The following is a 21,392-nucleotide window of genomic DNA, read 5'->3' as shown; positions in this document are numbered from 1 at the left end:
TATGCTATTACACCTCTATTCCATTTAACCAAACACAAGATTACTATTACGCCTCTATTCCATTACATTCAACCAAACAGTTGATTTGCTATTACACCTCTATTCCATTACACCTCTAATCCAATACACCTCTAATCCAATACAGCGAACCAAACATGCCCATTGTTCAAGGTAGGTGATACAAGCAGGGGTGATCATGGGTCGGGTCGGGTTGGGCCCAAGCAAAAATTAAAGTCCATTTGTTAGGCTCAAGTCTGGCCCGATTCAAAAAATGTGCCTAAGTCCAACTTGGATAAAAATGTTAAAACTCGGGCTTGACTCAGCCCGCCCATATTAAATTTTTTATATTATATTATTTTTTACATAATTTTTAAATATAATAATACATCAAAAATACTAAAAATATTAAAATAAATATTTCCGAACAAATTGAAAATAAATTTTAAAAAATATGTATACTTATATAATAATAAGATAGATGCAACTTAACAAGAAAATGACTCTAAAATAATAACAAAATTAACAATAAAACAACTGTTATACAATATCCAAACAATAATAACAAAATAGTAGCAATATAATAGTGAAATGGTAGTAAAATAGGGAGAAAACAACAAAAAAAAATTAAAATAACAAAAAAATAGTAGATTTTTTTTTGGCATTTAGTGAATTCGGGTCGGGCCGGGTTGGGTTCGGGCAAAAATGTCTTACCCGATGCCCAATTTATTTTTAAAACGAGCCTTATTTTTTTCCTAGGCCCATTTTTCGGGCTTATGTTTTTACCCAAATCCTCCCACTTTTCGGGCGGGTCTTTAGAGCTCAAGCCTGACCCGGATAAAAATACTAAAACTCGGGCCTGGCCCACCCGTATTAATTTTTATATAATTTTTAAATATATATAATACATCAAAAATACTAAAAATATCAAAACAAATATTTTTTAACAAATTACAAATAAATTTTAAAAATGATGTATACTTAAATAACACTAAGATAGGTATAATTTAATAAGCAAATACAAATATGAGCTGTAGTTATTATATAAAAAAGTAAATATGTTGTCTTTTTAACTCCAAACAATGAGAATCTACAAATTTGTGAAAGGATTCTCATCTCATCCAATCAATTAAACTAAAATTGTGGAAGAATCTACAAGTGGCATGGTTCCTTTGATATTTTTGGATTAAACATGCATAAATTAGGCTTAGTACTTGACTTGGGCTTGTTACACAGGCATGAGCTGGACTTGCTATATATAAAAGTAAGCAAGTATTTTTGGGTAATGTTTGGAATCCACATACCTGCAAAAGAGTCAATAAATCAAACAAATGGAAATAAACAAATTTACAAAAAAGTCCTTGAATCTCACCCAACCAACTAATTTAAATATTTTTACAATCCTCATAGTCTTGTGCTGCATACGATCAAGCTTTTGGTTTTTGGAAAAAAGGTGTTTGATTATTAGATTATTATTGAAGCAATGACCAATGCCACTGTCCAAACATGGCTCGAGATTCCAATGTCCGATGGCCAACTCGAAGCCAACATTCCTTCAGTTCCACTGTGTAAACCAAATGGTTCAATGGACCTCATTTTCGTAAACAATGAAATAATACATTCAATTATTGATTTGGTTGCATCAACATTATATTTGTATTTAAGTTTAACGATTGAATCTTGTGATTTGTGAATGTAAAAAAATGTTAAATAAAGTAGTTTTGCTTGGCCTTTGTAACATAACTTGTGACATTCTAATGAATCGACATCTCAGGTCTGGCAGGTCTCGTATGTACGGTTAAGATTAAACGATTTGATGATCCTACTGTAGTCCCCACTACCCTCGATTACTCTGCCAACAAATAATGACAATTTCCCGCGCAATTTCAAATTCATTTTCTCCCTCCTCCCACCCACCAAAAAAGTAGAAGTAAAAAAATACTGTGAAAAATGCATTTTATATAATATCCCGCACGAGCGTGCCAAGGAGAGAAAGAGAGATTGGTTGATGAAGAGAAGAGGAGCGAAGCGGCCAAGTAATAAGATGAAAGGGACATTGGGGAAGCACTTTCAAGTTCAGTTCCACCACCACCAATCATCTTCCGCCACCTCATCCTCCATCTTCACCCGGAACCTTCTAGATTTCGGATCTCAGGATGACCCTTCCACTTCCGTTCCCGACCTCGACGCCGCCGATGACAAAGATTTCATTCTCAGTCAAGACTTCTTCTGGTATATCTTCTTACACTTTGAATAGGTATTATTCTAAATTTCTTATTTTGCTTCTTCAAATATTTTTTTTTGATGATGGATGCAGCACTCCTGATTATATCACCCCTGATAATCAGAACCTGATGAACGGCTTTGATTGCAACAAGGTATTACTATCATTCATAACTTGTCGAGGAATATCTGGTTATTTTTTCTGTTTTGAGTTTTGAAATTGTTTTTGTTTTACTTATCAATTTCACAGGAAAATATTCCTTGCCCTAAGTCGCCGGAGAAGCTGAATACTCTCAAAAGCAAGAGACCTCGACAAGGTAATATGCAAGTAATTGATGAAAGCTAGAATATTTAGAAGGATGGATTGTGGATTTGTAGTTGTTGAAAAGTCCTGATCTTTTATTTTGATGCTTTACCTTATACATATACACAACTTGGAGCTTCGTCATTGCGAAACGATGAAAACAAGTTCGCTTTTCCACATCTACTTGCAACATATGACAACATGGAGCTCCATTTGAAAGAGATATTTGATCCGACTTTCATAAGTTAAAGTGACCAGTAAAGATAAGCTGTGGCAGTCCCCTGCTGTTTATCAGAGGGCAAGTTAGTAACTTTAGTCATCACACGATATTTTGCATATTCATTGTGAAATTTGGTGGCTGGGTAAAGATCATAGGATTTAAAATAGGGACCCTCCTGCTTAAGGTCATTGAACATGTTTAATGACCAAAACCATAATCTTTATATGATGATATAACATGGTGAAAGAGTAGAAAAATGTGGCCCAGCCTATAACATGAAGTTTAACTGATGGGGAACTTTGTTACTGGTCTAGAAATGATTCAGGATAGTGGTAATAGAAACTAGTCATATTATTCATCATTTTCATGTGGAGTACATTATTAACGGAATAGTTGAGATCATAGTTTTAGTTTTCGTATTTTCAGTTTTCTTTTTCTTCCTAAAATTTTGTGTTTCTGACTGGATTTAATATCTGATCTGTTAGCACATATTCCTGTCAAAAGTTTAGGCATAAGAACTTTCTTTTTGTCGTTTCTTTATATTTATGTACAAAAATTTAAGAACACAAGTGGTTTTTGTGAACAAATTTCAACTGGATATCCATTCTTCTCTCAGATGGTATCCTGGTAAATCCCCTCAGCCCTACATTATCTGGCTCTCAACAGATAGTGGAACTTGCCAGTGACAACTTTGATGCAGATGAAGGCAACCTAGAAAAAGCAATCATACCTGGAGTACAGAAGACTAAAAATTATGTTTCTCAATCTGCTGTTGCTCTACGATGTCGGGTTATGCCACCTCCTTGTATTAAAAACCCATATCTAAAGGATGCTTCAGAAGTTGACACTGATCCTTTTGGAAATCAAAGATCAAAGTGTGCAGGTACAATTCTAGTTTGTAAAGATCAAAGATTTGAGAAAGAAGATACCCATTTGAAGAAACTCTTCGCTTCCTAAAATTCTTTATCCAAAAGATTTTAATAATATATCAATACAATATACAGGTTTCTTCCCTGCAATCATTGGTGGAGATGGGCTTTCGCGCTATCACACAGATTTTCATGAGATTGAGGTGTCCATCCCTATTTTATATTCCATAGGTTTTCGAATTTATTTGGAATCATATGTTTCAATATATGTATTAATGTCTAACCTCCAGGCTATTATATTCTCTTTCTTTTTGCCTTGTTTTCCAGCAAATTGGTACTGGGCATTTCAGTCGAGTTTTCAAAGTTTTAAAGAGAATTGATGGTTGCTTGTATGCTGTGAAACATAGTACACGGCCATTGCATCAAGAAACTGAGAGGTAGCTTTCAGTTTTTTTTTTCAATTTCTTTTGCACAGGTTTCTCTGCTACTAATTATTAAGAAAATTTTATTATAAAATAACGTTAATGTTTTGCAGGAGAAAAGCCTTGATGGAAGTTCAAGCTTTAGCAGCATTAGGTATAAATCTGTATTTACTCTCTTTTTCTATTTCTTAGTTTTTTCATGTTGTTCAATTTAAGAAAAAAATTTGAATTGTAGTCTCAGGCATTGATAGTAAAGCAATCTTTTGCAGGATCTCATGAAAACACTGTTGGATATTACTCTTCTTGGTTTGAAAACGAGCAACTTTATATTCAAATGGAGCTATGTGATTACAGCTTGTCTAGAAAATCGTCTACTCAACTGTTCACAGAAGGAGAATTCCTGAGAGCCATGCATCAGGTTAGCATGAGAGGAAATACAGCATCCCTACAAACAAAAATGGCTGGGGATTTAATTACCCTTATCTGAGAAAAAAGGGCAGAAATATAAGTATAGATAATGTTTTGAAAAATGAAATGGTCTCGTTCCCATTTATTAGCTTGCTTGGTTCGAATCACCTTCTTATGACTTAACATCACATAATTATTGCCAAAGATATCTTCCCTTTTCACCTTTCATGGTTATTAAGGGACTATACCTGATCTTCATTTTCTACAAAGAATGAGAATAATACCTTTCAACCTTTAAACTTATGCTTACATGGTTGTATTTGGAATTTAGGATCAAAACAATAGTTTCCTGCTCACAATCCTCCATGGTTTTCCCTTCTACTTAGTACACAGTACTTTTTAATGCATTTTCTTGTCACATTGTTTAAGTCAATAGGTTTCTTTGTTTATGTTTTTATGTTTATGTTTAATTCCTCCCTATTTTCTATCTTCCACTCTGATGTGAAAAGGTTTGCAGATGGCAAAGGCACTGCAGTTTATACATGAAAAAGGAATAGTTCATTTGGATGTAAAACCTGATAATGTATATGTGAAGAATGGTGTTTATAAGCTTGGTGATTTTGGATGTGCAACTCTCCTAAATAAGAATCTGCCAGTTGAAGAGGGTGATGCACGTTATATGCCTCAAGAAATCCTAAATGAGAACTATGATCATCTTGACAAGGTTGATATCTTCTCTTTAGGAGTTACTATTTATGAGCTTATTAGGGGATCACCTTTGCCAGAATCAGGACCTCAGTTTCTTAGAGAAGGAAAGCTGCCACTGCTTGCTGGGTATTCCCTACAATTTCAAAATTTACTCAAGGTATCCTATTTTCTGCTCAAAGTTCTTCAGTTTTAGATATAATTAGCTAATTATGTTGTTTCCTAACTGCCTATAAAGCATCATTGGAGATACTTAGTCCTGATTTTCCTGTCTAATATGTCAGTGGTTATAAATTAAAAAAATGCAAGGCAAAACTGATCTGGTGTTGTGAGGAAGAGCTTGTCAAACAGAGAAGCTCTATACTACAATATAGAGTCTGACAGGATTATTACATGTAATGCATCTTAATTTGTCAGATTGGTATATATAAATCCCAAATGTGTAACTCTATCACATATGAAACATACAGATTCCATACCATATATATGAGCAAGTTTCTCTTTGGTTCATCCTCGGCTGGTCCATGTTGATTTTTTCATCTGATGGGTCTTATAATTGTTATCAGGTCATGGTGGATCATGATCCAGTACGGCGTCCTTCCGCAAAGGAATTAGTTGAAAATCCAATTTTTGACAAGGCTTCGAAAAATACAAAAGCCTGAGCATATTTATTATATGAGTCGATGTAGCTAGCTTGAAAGGCTGTTGAGTGGTAGTAGTGAGACCTTGCAATCAGCTGGATCCTGCTTCGAATTGTGGGCACTTTGTGAAAGTGGCTTAACTTATGCACCAAATTTACTGGTGCGCATTTTGTAAAGTTTGGTGAAAGCGACCAGGTGGTCAAGATTTGCAGTACCATTTTGACTAAAGTGAGCTCCTGCTCTACCTATGTGCACCGAATTAAGTTTGTCCTAGTAATGGTGCAAATTTTGTAAAGTCAACTGTTCAAGGCAGGTGCTATAAGTGGCATGATTCCTTTGATTTTTTTGGATCAAACTTGCTCAAATTAGTCTTAGTACTGTTTTCATACAGTTTGCTTTCTTGTACCACTTGGCCTGGGCTGTTTGGCATGGAAGCTAGGTAACATAATGATATCGGCTGGCGCGTATTGATTTTGAAGAAAATTGAAACTATCATTTTTAATTTTTCACTTATTAATGGTGGAATGATGTTCTGAAAATTTTTAAAAAAAAAAATCGTTTTCTATGCTTGCATTCTATATATTGTATGTATTTGGAAATAGGCTAGTTTGTAATGTTAAGTATGGTGCATGTGAACATGTGGTTATAATTTTATTATTATTTAATAAAATGATTTTATTTTATATAGTTGATTTAAGTAATTATTATTAAAATAATTAAACTATTCGATTTAAAAATAAATTAATTTTAAATCATAATTAAGAAGTATATTTTATAATATTTGAAAAATAATTTGAGTTTGGGTGTGTTTGCATTTATTTATTTTATTTAAAGGTTAAGAAGAGTTATGAAAAATTTTAAGTTTTAGTATAAAAGAAAATGTTTTAAGAACAAACTATGCTAGATTTGTACTATTCAATAATTTAATATTTTTGGCAAAATTGATGTAAATTAATTAGTTATATTATCAATCTATTAAATCATAATATTTTTAGTTATAAAATAAATTATTCATGTGTTTTTATAGTAACTTATTTTTTATATTATATTTTTGTGTACGCCTTTTTATGTTGTCCATCAATAGAATTAATATTAGTTTGGTAGAGATCTATTTATATTAGTGTAAAATTTAAGTGATTTCATATAATTTCGTAACTTTTTATAAGAGTAATATTTTAACAAACTAATCATTATAATTTATTCTCTATTCACATAGATCATGTATGCTAAGTTTAACATAAATTAAAATTTTCATCTAATTCTTTTATGTAAAACAAAACTCTTAGCCATTAAATACATATTAATGTAGACAATATTCTAGATTGGTATGATAGAGATATCAAATTGATTAAAAAATTTAAATGTATGAAAATTGAAAAGTACAAATATCTTAAAATATTAATAGTATACAAAGTTACCAAAAGCATAAAACCACTTAAATTTTACACCAGTTTAACTTTAAATGTATCCTCCCTTTTAAATTATAATGAAAGTCTAATTTAAGATCATAATATTTCAATATATATTATGAGTATAAATATAGATAAAAGAATAAATTTGTCTAAAATTTATGTAAATACCTTAAGTTAACTTCCAAAAATAAAAATAAAAATATTTTGATAATTGAAATTATGTTTTAACATACGTGACCTTATTTTTATCATTGTATTAAATTCTAATGAGAATATATGATTAAAGACTAACTTCCAAAAAAATATTTTGAGAATTGAGATTATTTTATCATTTATTACATTTTAATCATATCATATATTATATAGTATAAGGTCTAAGACCTTAGCTAATGCGAGCAGTCTCTTTTAACAACAAATGACATCCCTATTTAATGGCGCATGATATTTTCTTCCTTATTTTTTTTATATTAACTGAATTAAATTATTATTGTTAAAATTTGTTATAAAGTAAGACACCATAAATTTAAAATATATATGATGTTAAAATTAATTTTAAAATAATTAATAAGTAGTTGGATGCAATGTGTCGTTAAGAGAGTAGTCACGAATCCCGAATATGAACCGTAAAATGGACACTAAGATAAATCAATAATTTAAAAATAAGATAAACTGTATTCTAAGCTATTCTTTTAAACGAAAATTTATGTTTTGATTTTCATATTTAAAATAGTTTTAAATATTTATTTAAAATATAGGATGGTAGAAAATTTTAAAAATAAAAGATAAATGATCATATAAAAACAAATCATTTTAATAATTTCTTTTCAAAATTTTTAAGGATTTGGATAATTTTGTTTTAAAAACTAATTTAAAAATAAAATGGGATATTTTTTAAAAGTAATTAATTTTTTTATAATTTTAATTTAAAACAAATTAAGATAACTTATTTGATTTCACCATAAAAAACTAGGAGAATATATGATAAGGATATGAGTTGTAGTTATGTTTTTTTGGGTAACTTCAAACAAATGATAATCCATAAATATGCAAAAAATGTTCAAATTTTATCCCACCAATTAAATTAAGTTTCTCTATAATTTTTACAGCCTTTTAAGTTATAAAAGTTATAGAAGAGTATAATAAAAGAGTCCTCAAATCATTGTTAAAATATTAATACTATAAAAATGATGGAAGATTATAAAACCAAGTTTTACACGGTTTAAATGAATCATTTCTCTTTAAATTATAATAAAAGTGTAGTTTAGTATCATAATATTTTCAACATATATTATGAGTTTAAATAAAGGTAAAATAATAATTTTGTTAACTTTCAAAAATAAAAATTATTTTGAGAATTGAGATTAAGTTTATCCTAGTAAATGTGGACACGTGATATCCCTTATTTAATGACACATAACATTTTCTTCTTTATTATTTTATATTAACAAAATTAATTTATTATTTTTAATAAAATAAGATAAACCATAAATTTAAAAGGGATAAATCTCAGAATTATACATGAATTTTGATTTAATGTGCAATTGTATACATGAAATTTAATTTGGTGTAATTATACACGTGAAACTCTAATTGCGGTTCAAATCTATACTTGAAACTTTAATTTTGATTTAATCGTACATATTTAAAGGAATAAATTCATCAAATTATTTTATATTGAATGATTATAATTATTCATGTATGCAATATATAAACATAAAATGATGTTATATCAATAATTATGTTAATAATTTTCAATATTGGATAAAATCAAAATTTTGTGTATACAATTGCACATTAAACTATAGTTTATGTACAGATTTGTAACTTATCCCATTTAAAAATATATATGATTTTACAAATAATTTTAAAATAAAATAAACCAATAATTTAAAAATAAGATAAACTGTATTCTATCTATTTTTAAACATTTCTGTTTTGATTTTCATATTTAAAAATAAAAGATAAATGATCATATAAAAACATATATTTTTAATAATAAAATTTCTTATTTTATGTTCTAAAATTATTTTAAAAATTTGGATAATTTTTAAAAGTAATTTTAAAATAAATTGTGATAATTTTCATTTTAACAATAATTTATACAATAATTTGGGATAACTTTTGCTTTTAAAAGTAATTTTTAAAATTCAGATAATTTTCATTTTAAAAATAAACTGAGATAAATTTGTTTGATTTTAGCATAAGAAAATTAGGAGAATATATGATAATGATAACCCAATATTTGAAAAAAAAACAGACTCACCATATATAAAATTCTGTGGTGCATATGGTCTTAAGGTCTTGGTTTTCAAAAGGAAGTATTTAATTATTTGATTGTTTTTGAAGTAATGGCCAGTGTCGTTGTCCAAACACGGCTCGACATTCCAATGTCTGATGACCAGCTCAAAGCCAACACCCCTTCAATTCCATTGCGTAAACCATATGGTTCAATGGACCTCATCTCCACCAAAACCCCACCTCACCATGGCAGACACTCTAAGGTAATTCGCTCCACCCCTTGTTTTTCCTACTCTTTACAATTTCCACTTACATACTACGTACACATAAATGTAATATATATTGGATTGAAGGATACGAAGTGGTGGGTGGTGTTGAATCTAGCATTTCAAAGCATAGGCATCGTTTACGGAGATATTGGAACGTCACCACTCTATGTTTACTCTAGCACCTTCAGTAATGGAATAAAACACAAAGATGACGTATTGGGAGTCCTTTCTTTAGTCTTTTATACTCTTACCCTCCTTCCTATGATTAAGTACGTTTTTATTGTCTTACGAGCTACCGATAATGGCGAAGGTACGTCCAACCTATACGTTAATTTCTTTTTTTTGAGTTTCCAGTAAAGCTCTTCTACCAAAATTTGTTGCAATTAATTCACAGCATTTATGTTTTGAGTAGTATTAATATTATATATTTATAATATACTTGAATTATGACATATTCATAAAGCAAAAAACAATAGGATATTTGTTCTTGTTATATCAAATCAAAACTCATATATTTATTAGAAAAGCTAGACAATAATCCAAGTGTTGTTTTATAAGTTTCTTGAAAACGATATTGTTGGAAGAGACACACATGGTTTTGAACATAAATAGTAAAATGATAAAAGGAAATTAAGTTTTGAAAAATTAAACTATCTTTTAAAAAGACTTGGAATATAAATACGAAATATCGGAATAAACTATACTATTAAATCTAAAATATTATAAATACTATATGTTATAGTAAATATAAAAAAAATTGAATAAAAGAATTTTACAGAGGGTTAAGGTTTTATGGAAGAAATAGATTTAGTTACTTGTAGTTTTAGATGAAATGGAAAACCATGAAATACTAGAGACAATGGCGCAAGCAAGTTAATCGAGGGAGCGGGGGTCCAATTGCATTAACAAAATGAAGAAAAATCAATCATTTTATTTTATGATAATTAATATAACAAAATCACTATGATAAAAGAAATCAAAATGCCAAAACGAAGAGTTATATATGGTTTTGATAAATTTTATGGACGTGTAATCTAAAATTAGGAGGAACGTTCGCACTTTATTCGTTAATTTGTCGTTACGCGAAAGTGAGTTTGATCCCCAATCAACAAGCTGAAGACCGCCAAGTATCGAATTACACACTGGAACTGCCAAGCAAGCGGCTGAAACTAGCATCAGTTCTCAAATCTAGCTTAGAGAAGAGCAAATTTGCCAAACTTTTCTTATTGCTCATCACCATGCTCGGTACTTCCATGGTCATTGGCGACAGTATCCTCACTCCTTCCATCTCCGGTAATTCACTAATCCCTTTATTAATTATACTTTCTCTTTTATTTCTTTACATTGTTATTAATTAATATTTCATGTTGTAGTTTTATCTGCCGTGGGGGGTGTCAAGGAAGCAACATCTGCCTTGACACAAGGTATATATATTTCATTATTTTTGTCTTATGTCGACTATGTATGAAGTCTAGACTAAATTTGGTGTGTAATAAAACAGATATGATAGCTGGGATATCAATAGTGATATTGGTGTTCCTCTTCATGATTCAAAGATTTGGAACTTCTAAAGTGGGTTACACCTTCGCTCCTATTCTTAGCCTCTGGTTTATTTTAATCGGTGGAATCGGTTTCTACAACATCATAAAACATGATACCACAGTGCTTAAAGCCATCAACCCAATCTACATTGTTGAATACTTCATCAGGAACAAAAAAGATGCTTGGGTTTCCCTTGGTGGAGTTGTTCTTTGCACCACCGGTTCGCTTTCATCCCCATACTTCCTCCATTGTTAGTTTTGTCATACAAGTTTTTATAGCTTTTCTCAATGCTTTCATTCAGGAGGCGAAGCACTATTTGCTGATGTTGGCCATTTCTCGGTTCGATCCATTCAAGTTAGCATGTGCTCCATGGTGTACCCGGCTTTGATTTTGGCTTACACCGGACAATCCGCTTACCTTCGTCAACATCCAGATTCGGCTTCTGATGCATTCTTTAAATCAGTTCCAGGTCCATGGACATGGACATTAAATTGTCTTGTCTTTTTTCTTCTTATATACTAAAGTAGCCTCTTACGATTATTATATGTGTGCATATATGCAGGTCCTATGTATTGGCCAATGTTTGTAGTGTCCATTTTGGCTTCAGTCATAGCAAGTCAAGCAATGATTTCAGGAACTTTCTCAGTAGTTCATCAATCACTCTCCCTAGGTTGTTTCCCACGTGTCAAAGTTGTCCACACATCTGCAAATCATGAAGGACAAGTTTACATCCCAGAGATCAATTACTTTTTGATGTTGGCTTGTGTTGGTGTCACCTCTGGTTTCAAGACCACTGTAAAGATTGGCAATGCATATGGTACCAAATTTACTTCTTTCATTTTCAATGCTTTAAATCTCTTCAATATTAATTTAATTTCCCATTTGTTACAGGGATTGCGGTGGTGTTTGTAATGACACTCACATCAGCCTTACTGGTTCTCATCATGATCATGATATGGAAAACTAACATATTCTTGATAATCTTGTATGTTGTTACTATTGGGTTTGTGGAGCTTATGTATTTGAGTTCAGCTCTCTATAAATTTACTTTGGGAGGGTATTTGCCGCTGGCATTCTCGGCCTTCCTAATGACTGTAATGTATGTTTGGAACAATGTATATCGGAGGAAGTACCATTATGAGCTAGACCACATGATTTCTCCAGCAAGATTAACCGAGATATTTACGAACAAAAACATGTCTAGGATTCCTGGGCTTGCAATGTTCTATTCGGAGTTGGTTCAAGGTATACCACCCATATTCGAGCACTACGTTTCGAATGTACCAGCGTTGCATTCCATCATTGTCTTTGTTTCCATGAAATCGCTCCACGTTAATAAAGTTCCAGCAGAAGAAAGATACTTTTTTCGAAGAGTTGAACCGAGAACGCTATTTGCCTTTCAGTGTGCCGTTCGATACGGGTACAACGATGTGCGGGAGGTGGCCTTTGAGGAGACATTAATTACAAGGTTGAAAGAGTTCATCCAAGAAGAAACTTGGATGCAAATTCAAACATTATCCATCGGTGGAAAAATGACTGAATCCGGTAGAGAATCAGATCGGGAAATCGAACACAACGAGATTTCGAAAGCGAAGCAAGCAAAAGAAGAGAAGCTTCGAGAGATAATGGAACAAGAAATAGAACAAGTAGAGAAAGCATGGGAAGAAGTTGGTATTGTTCATTTAATTGGACAGAACGAGGTAATTGCAAGCAAAGAATCCAATGTGATGAAGAGGATTTTGGTTGATTATGCTTATAATTTATTGAGGAGAAACCTGAGACAAAGTGAGGCAGTGTTTGATATTCCTCACAAGCGCATGCTTAAAGTCGGCATGACTTACCAGCTTTAAAACATCTATGTAGAACAATAATTATTGTATTATGGGATTGAAACAGCGTAAGATGTGTGAAACTATATCATCAGCATATATTATATGCTAATAGCTTCCTTAATATCTAAATAGTCTAATTTTGCTTCCGCTCCCTATGCTCTTCATATTTTTGTTCTTTACTTTTCTTTTAACGAAAAAATTGGAATATATATGTTATTCATTAGATGTGGCAGGATTTACTATTTCCTTATTTTTATGTATTTTAAGGATATTAAACTGGTATTTAACTTATCATGATTGATAAAAATATCCAGGATATGTATTCGAATCAATTTGATAGGCTAAATTCAGTGGCTAGTGGTAATATTTTAATTTAAGCACTTTATAATTTATAAAATTTTAAATTAGTAATGATAAGATTGTATTTTGACTCTTTCAAAATGATAAAAATTTGATTTAATCCTTTATAAATTATAAATATATAGACTATTAAAATGATGAAATTCCAGCACCCCATCTTTTTGGCTCCCCCACATGCTAAATTGGTAGAACACATAAATGCTAAAATTGCATGCATTGGCAAGCAACCTGACTATTTGAAGAAGCATATTAAGCTTCTTACGAGGCAAAAGAGTTGTGCAGTCTGCTATAAATTTCCAGATATTCTTGCTTGTGTACTGTGAAACCTTTTGAATTTTGATAAAGTTTAGTTGTGGAGGGGGAGGTGAGCGTTGATTGCTTTGGCTTGGTTCTTCTTGCTGTGACGATGCAAACTATTTTCTTTACCATATATGTTCTTAATATGGTGGTTGTACTTCGATGTTGTGATAACTTTATTTTGTCCATGGTTTGTTGATTCGTTTTCATAGTTTCATCTTGAAAATTTTGCATATTATGCTTAAAATATCTTATTTCCATATTTTAATATCATCACTTTAACTGTTTTTACAATTTTTTTAAGGATATTGGATTGTAATTTACGTTATCATAATTGGTGAAAATATTCCAAAGATTTTTGAAGACTTCTAATGCGATTCACTTTAAATGAAGAAGTCGAACTGTGGCAAAATGTCAGCGGTTTATGGCTATCATACTAGTTGGGATTCACAAGTATCCAATACTTGTTTACTATTTTATCTACAAGTTTTAGAGAGCGCTAATTATGTTTTACTGTTTCTAACTAAGCTTGCAAGGGAGAAAAAGCCTATAACAAGAATTGTAATGAATTATTCGATATAATTTATGTGTTCATTATTTCAATTTCAATTTCATCTTTTTAACTACAACTGGAAATAGTGTTTACTACGGGTACCACTAGCAATCAAAACCATTTAAATTTTCATATATAAAATTCCCAATTAGGCTGCTGTTGGAGATCTAATAAAATACCTGCAATAGAAACTCAATAATTCAAGGAAGAAACATACGGGAGCTAGCTTCACTTCTCATAATCCTTAAAGCTTACATTAGTCAATCAGAAAACAAACACACAGATTTTAAGCTCACAGAAGCAGAAATTTTGAAAAAACATCTACCACATTTAGGCTTTAGCTTAGGCCCCAAACCCAAGCCCTGCTACTTTATGATCCTACATAGTTAATGTAAATTCAAGTCGGGAAATATAATCACCATATGCTTTTACATCTTTCAAAACGCCCTAGAGAGAGCGAGCTATGCAGTTCGCCTCTGTAAGTTGACGTTTCTTCCTTTCCTTCAGGGACGTTCCCTGCGCTATGCTGGTTAGCTCTTTCTCCTTCCTGTTCCCTATACCTTTGCAAATACCTCTTTAATTGCTCAGCATAGTTATCAAACCCCAGCGTTGCAAGTGCCCAACAAATGTCATCCCCGTTAACAGTCTTGCGCTTTTCCCTGTGACACTTATCCGATGCTTCACCCGTGACGAAGCTAATGAACTCCGACACACATTCTTGCAAGGTTTCTTTAGCTTCTTTGGACACCTTTGCATTAGGAGGTAGTATCTGCTTCATGATTCGTCCAACGTTGGCTATCGGTAGCAACCTATCTTGTTCCTTAATGAACCCATCCTCGCCTGAGCCACCCCCACCACCACCAAAGTCGTACTTGTGCCCTTCTCTATATGAATCAATCCCTATTTTATCCGTCATTTCAGAAAATTAAATATCCTTTTAAGTTCAGACACGTCGTTTCTGATTACTAACTCACGATTATATAGATAAATATTTATATATAATGTATATAAACAATAAAAATAAAATTTATTCGACTTAACATGACAAACTATAAAATTATAAATCAGTCAACCTTAAATAATTTTCCTTTTAAGCCTTTCGGAATTGTCAATTATAGACATTGGTCCCCCACTTTGGTCTTCGCTACTTTTAGTGCTCTCAAAAGAGTTCCAAATTCCAATTGAGAAACCTTAAAAAATTATGCGAATTTGAAAATTATGGACTAAATACATGCACTTGTACGCTTCTTGAAGATGATGCAAACCAACCTCTCTCTATGGCCTAGAGTGAGACCCAATTTAATTATAAACAATAACATTAAAGTTGGATTACCTACCAGTTAGGTTTTAACTTGCATGATAAGATTACTATATTTGGTTCTCAACAAGACAACAGAAATCATATGTTTTACATATTTTTATAATTATATTTTCTAGTGAGATCATTTTGTGGGGGGTACTCTTAAGATTCTGGATTTAGTACATAATGCCACGTAACCCACTAGGATCACTTAAAGGTTTAAAATATAGGGTTTGCATGTGGCAGCTGATGGAAGGTTTGATCAAGAGACAATCAGGAGAAATTATGATTTGATGTTAAGTTGATAATTAAGAAGTCATTATCTGTTAATCATCATTATTTATCACGCTTTATTAAACCATATCACCAACCCAACACCAAGAACTCAACTCTATAGTTTAGTTATTAACTCAAGCAACTTGCTGTAATAAGCGTGAAAAATAATTTTGAAAAATGATTTATTTTTTGTATTCGAATGAATCTATGTAAAATATTTTTATTATTTGACTAATTTCCTTCAAATATTTCATAACAATTGTTTTCAATGAAACAAACATACATTTGAGATTTTTTATCTTTTCATTATTTAATTGAGTTTATGTTATATCTATAAATTTATACTTTACATTGTTCTTTGTAAAACAAACATGACATAAATATATTTGTTATAGAATATTATAGTGCAATTTCCTTTTAGTCAATGTACTTTTATTTGATAATAATGCCATATATAAACTTAATAATTAAAACTTAATTTAAATTACATATATTACATATCGAGAGTACATATTGACACATTAAAGTTGTAAGGGACAAATGAAGCTAAGCATTATTTAATCAAATACTCATACTTATATAATTAAAACATTCATATTTTATACTAGGTTAAAATATGTCATAAGTCCTAGTGCTCTTCATAAATTTGAAATTTAGTCAATGTATTTTTATTTTTGGGTTAGTCCAACTTTTTAGATATCAAAATTCGTGTTCAAATTGTTAGCGCTATTAAAAATATTTTGTTAAATTCATGTTCATTATAACATCATTTTTAATTACAATAATATCGAGTATTTTTATTTAAAATGTGACAACAACGAAATTGACAAAAGAATTTAAGAATGTTAACAATTAGACTTAATTTTAAATTTGAAAATACAAAGACTAAATTCTTGAAAATAAAAGTACAAAGGCTAAATTTCAATTTGTGAAGAGTACATAGACTCATGGCATATTTTAATCAGATACTACAAAACATTATTATTAATATATTTATAATTGTACAAATATTTGTTATTCAAATATTGATATTAAATATTTTCACTAATATATGAATAAGATTATTTAAAATTATTTTTAAAATTTATATTAAAATAAAATTAAATATTAAATAATTTATTAAAATAATTATAGATAATTAAATATTTATGTTTAATAATGTTGAATATTTTATATTAATATTTTATTAATTTTATATATTTTAAAATAAAAATTATTAATAATATAATAATGTTAAACTTGACTTAATTAATTTTTATATAAAAATAAAATCACCCATAAAAGAATTTTTTTGGAAGATGACTTGCGCTCTTCAAGAAGGTAGGTCATTTTATAAGAAAAATGGTTTATTTTCCATTGACCCGTAAGTCATTTTCCGTTGATTAAGTTGTTTTCCATGAAACAAATATAGGAAAATGCAGAAAATATTTTCCGAAAACCATTTTCAATAAAATAAATTGAGCCTAAGTTCTAATTCAACGATTGACGAACGAAATTTGCTTAATTAAATTAAGACAATTATTAGAGATGCTTTGAATTATCAATTTAATTTTGATTAGGTTTTTTAATAATAAAGAAAAGAGATTAGTGTTAACTGAAGAATTAATATTATAATTAATTTATATATTAAAGATTTTCGAGATTAGAAGTTTGAAAATGAATAGTGGCGAAGAATGTGAAGCAAGAGGTTGAATAAATGTATATTGTGGCACAACTTTATCTATATTCAGAGCAAATAGGTGTATGTGTTGTCAAAGAATATATCCTTTCCCCAATTTCATATATATTTAAATGGAATTTGCTGGTTACCCATAGCCAATCTTCTGCATCAAACTGTACTTCCCAACCTGAAACTACTGTTAAGAGAACATGATTTTGGTGGTCCATGATTATTTAGTAGTAATTAAAAAAAAGAAAAGTACTCGGATGCTTACAAAGTTGAACAAAAGCAGGGGGAAAGGAAATCAAAAGTAAAAACAACATACTTTATTTGGTCATCTTAGACTCACTTTTAATTTTAAAACACTACTTTACTTATAATTGTTTCCATTTATATTCTCATTTTATATTAACTGATGGCTGCTATTTGTTTAAAATATGTTCACAAATTTGAAATTTAGATTTTTAAATTTTAAATTTTAACAGTTAACACTGCATGGCAATTAGATAAGTATTTTTTACTTCAAAATGTTACGCTAACAAAAAATAATACTAATAATTAAGCTTGAATTTTAAAATCTAAAAATAGAGACTAAATTTCAAATTTGTAAAGAGCAAAACATATTTTAACCGTGATATTGAATCAACCTCTAAAACATAGAAACTAAAATATACCCAAAAATTGCTTAAAATAAAATGAAATATACCCAAAATTAAGTGTTTGATATTATTTTATTAAATTTAGTGAAAGCATCCATGAAAATGTATTAGGAAAGAAAAGAGCCCAGACCCAACCCCTGACGGAACCCTAATTGCAAAGTCACCTTAGCAGCTGTTGGTGTGAAAGGCGGAGAAAAGAATGTTATTTAAATTGGATCAAATTGATTGAGTCAACGGTTAAATTAGAATTTTTAATTTTTTATATATTTTAAAAAGTTTTAATAATATTTTAATTAAATCAATCGAATTAATAGTGTCAATCACTGATCCGATTTAAAAATATTGAGAGAAGATGAAAAGAGAAATCGGGATTAGAGAGCGAAGACAGCCACAGCAACCATGGTGTTTCATGATTTTTGAGGATGCTTAATAACCATTGTGCATTTTTCTAGGATTTGTTGTCTAGTCTAGTGGGCATCTTAGCCGCAGATTTGAGTATGAAGCTTTTGTAATAGATTTTGTTTAAATTTCAGTTTCAACTCTACGTCTCTTGATTTTATTGTTGTCTGTATTCTTTCAGTGCCGCACTGGCAGGAACTGCTTTTTTAAATAAATAAATAAATAAAAGCTTTACGGGATGCTTGAGCTTTATTATATTCTAGAAAATAAAAAAAATATTATATTATGATACAATAAAATACAGATAATTAATTAGTTAAGACAGTATGCAAGCAAATTCAGAAAATTCAAATAATAGAGTAGAAAAGCTAACGAGAGAGTAAATTGGTAGTGGAGATAATGACTGCTTTACACGGTAGTGGTGTGGAGAGCCTGTGCCCTGTAGTAATGTTTATGAAGATGCAAAGGGATCAGCCAACAGTTGGGCAAGGTGTTGGTATATGAATAGAGGTTACACTTTTCTCAGTGGTAGGAGGACCAGGATTCTTTGTTATATATATATAATGGTTACCAAAATTATAATTAAAAAATTTAATTAAACGTACTCAACACATTTAAAATTTCAGTCAACAGGGCCCTAGAAGAGTCAGCAAGGTTGAGGTTCTCATTTTTAAAGTTCGAATCATATACTTTGTAAATTAGTTTGACTCCATTTATATTTTTGTAACTTCAACAAAAAAATTTCAGTTTTAATTTATTCTCTCAAAATATTTTCTCACCCATGAGTAAGTGTGATTAGGGGAAAGAGACTAAGGCCCCTTTGGATGGGCGTTTTAATTTTCTTTTTGTCTCACGTTACATTATCACTATAGTATCTAATCTCACCGCCACCACTGCTTTTATATTAATCACAGGTAAATGCACTGAGCCTTAAGTTCATTAAAATTGACTTAACCGACTCCTTCGATTAAGTCAATTTTCTTTGTCAAATCAATTAAAATTGAACCATTTGAATTATGATTTGTACCTAATTGAACCCTTTAATTTTTTTTGTCAAAGCCTTTGACAGGCCATTAAAAACAAACGTGAAAAAATAATAATGTGGCAACTAACATGACAAACTTTTTTAAAATTAATAAATCATAAAACATATATAAGATTGAATTTGAATAAATAGAATTTTTTTTGAAAAAAGAAACCTCAACGCTGCATTTTCAATCAAAATTTTATTTGGGTAAACTATTAACTTTTACAAATATAAATTTTATATCTAGTTTTAATTTAGACATAATGATTTATTTAACTTTTCAACTTTAAAAAAATAATTTTAGCCATTTATTTAATTTTTTTGTTTTTTAGCTCTTAAATTCGTTTTTATCAAATCATCCAAAATGTATGAAAAGATGAGCATTTTTTTCACATTGCTAACGTGGCATACACGTGGATGATACGTCAACATTTAATTATTTTTAAAAGAAATTTTAAAAATTCAGAAAAATATAAAAATATTTTTAAAAATCATTAAAATTATTTTAAAAATATTAAAAAATATTTTTAATACTTTTAAAATGTTAAAAATTAATTAAATGTTGGCATGCCATCCATGTGGCAATCCACGTATATGCCACATTAGCAAAATTGACAAATGTTAACTTTTCCATTCATTTGAGGGTGATTTGACAAAAATGTAAGTTCAAGAGTTAAAAGAAGTGAAAAATTAAATAAGGACTAAAATGAATTTTTATGGAAAGTTGGAGGGCCAAATAATCATTATGCCCTTAATTTAAAACTTTCTTTCTTCCTCCGCCAAATATATGGGAGTAGCACTACCATAATGGCGTATAGTAACGTTGGGGGGGGGGGGGAATCTAATAACTACAATAGCGAATCCAGCAATTCTTGTTGGTCCAAATATATTGGGTGTTAGCTTACATGAAGAGCCCATGCTGTTTTTATTGGGCTCTTTTTTACTATGATTTTACTCTTATTCCTCACTTCTCTTGTGGATTGATGATTCAAAGAAAAAAACACACACATAAGCGAGCATTGATCCTTGAATAGATAGATTATGACTTTGTAAATCCAACTATTTAAATTTGTATCTGCTGCAATTATATTATAGGTGAAATAAATCTTATTAAAAAATTGTTGTACGAAATATAAAATGATATGATGATGACAATTCATATTGTAGAAATTTTGGAGAGTTAATATAGGGAAAGTGATTTACATCGTATGGTAGGTTGAGTGTGTTTTCTATATGCGTGCCTTGATGTTGGAATGGAGTATTTATAAACGGAGGCTAGATTGATAAGGGTCTCAGCTATTGAGTTTTCTACCTTTTAAGTGTAAGTCGCAGTACATGTGATAGAGTGATGGATGTCAATCAAGAATTTTGTTGGAGTCGAGTTGAAGAGATTAGACAAGGAGTTCATTACCTTTCAAGTGTAGGTGGTATAATGGTTTTAGTACATATGGCAGAGTGATGGATGCCAATCAAGAATTTTGTTGGAGTCGAGTTGAAGAGACTAGGCAAAGCGTTCATTAGGTTGAGGACTTGATAGATTGACAAGTACGGTCAAGAATTCTTTCTCATATCTTTTCTAAAAATTGTGTGGATCTACCTGCTATGACATGATGTTTAGATAAGATGTTTTTCTCATAAGATCACATTGTTGAGCTTCACCAAAATCTTGGAGTCATTGAGTATTTGCTTCTAATGGTGTGTTTGAGTGAGGAATTTGTAAGAGAGAGATCATTAATATCAAGGGTTTAAAAATTCTAAGAATGAATTTACTTGCTTGGG

At 30.3% G+C, this 21,392-nt stretch overlaps 3 protein-coding genes across 3 annotated transcripts; 2 read left to right on the top strand and 1 right to left on the bottom strand.

The window, feature by feature from the left end:
* The first annotated feature begins 1,972 nt into the window (after positions 1 to 1,972).
* LOC105803032 (wee1-like protein kinase) lies at positions 1,973 to 6,144 on the top strand. Its single transcript, XM_012634967.2, has 10 exons — positions 1,973 to 2,229; positions 2,315 to 2,375; positions 2,471 to 2,537; positions 3,361 to 3,627; positions 3,749 to 3,816; positions 3,941 to 4,050; positions 4,149 to 4,189; positions 4,305 to 4,453; positions 4,961 to 5,308; positions 5,715 to 6,144. Exons 1-10 carry the CDS (start codon positions 2,006 to 2,008, stop codon positions 5,808 to 5,810), a joined length of 1,431 nt encoding a protein of 476 aa, XP_012490421.1. The 5' UTR covers positions 1,973 to 2,005; the 3' UTR covers positions 5,811 to 6,144.
* Positions 6,145 to 9,549: 3,405 nt separating this feature from the next.
* LOC105803034 (potassium transporter 5) lies at positions 9,550 to 13,100 on the top strand. Its single transcript, XM_012634971.2, has 8 exons — positions 9,550 to 9,702; positions 9,793 to 10,018; positions 10,753 to 11,001; positions 11,082 to 11,132; positions 11,210 to 11,470; positions 11,552 to 11,719; positions 11,813 to 12,067; positions 12,142 to 13,100. Exons 1-8 carry the CDS (start codon positions 9,550 to 9,552, stop codon positions 13,098 to 13,100), a joined length of 2,322 nt encoding a protein of 773 aa, XP_012490425.1.
* Positions 13,101 to 14,524: 1,424 nt separating this feature from the next.
* On the bottom strand, positions 14,525 to 15,284 carry LOC105803035 (nuclear transcription factor Y subunit B-4). The gene has a single exon (XM_012634972.2). The coding sequence runs from the start codon at positions 15,206 to 15,208 to the stop codon at positions 14,708 to 14,710; it is 501 nt and encodes a 166-aa protein (XP_012490426.1). The 5' UTR covers positions 15,209 to 15,284; the 3' UTR covers positions 14,525 to 14,707.
* Positions 15,285 to 21,392: the final 6,108 nt, after the last annotated feature.

The sequence above is a fragment of the Gossypium raimondii genome, chromosome 11 (assembly GCF_025698545.1).
Source record: "Gossypium raimondii isolate GPD5lz chromosome 11, ASM2569854v1, whole genome shotgun sequence".
Classification (NCBI taxonomy): Eukaryota; Viridiplantae; Streptophyta; class Magnoliopsida; order Malvales; family Malvaceae; genus Gossypium; species Gossypium raimondii.
This window is presented reverse-complemented; position numbering and strand designations above follow the sequence as displayed.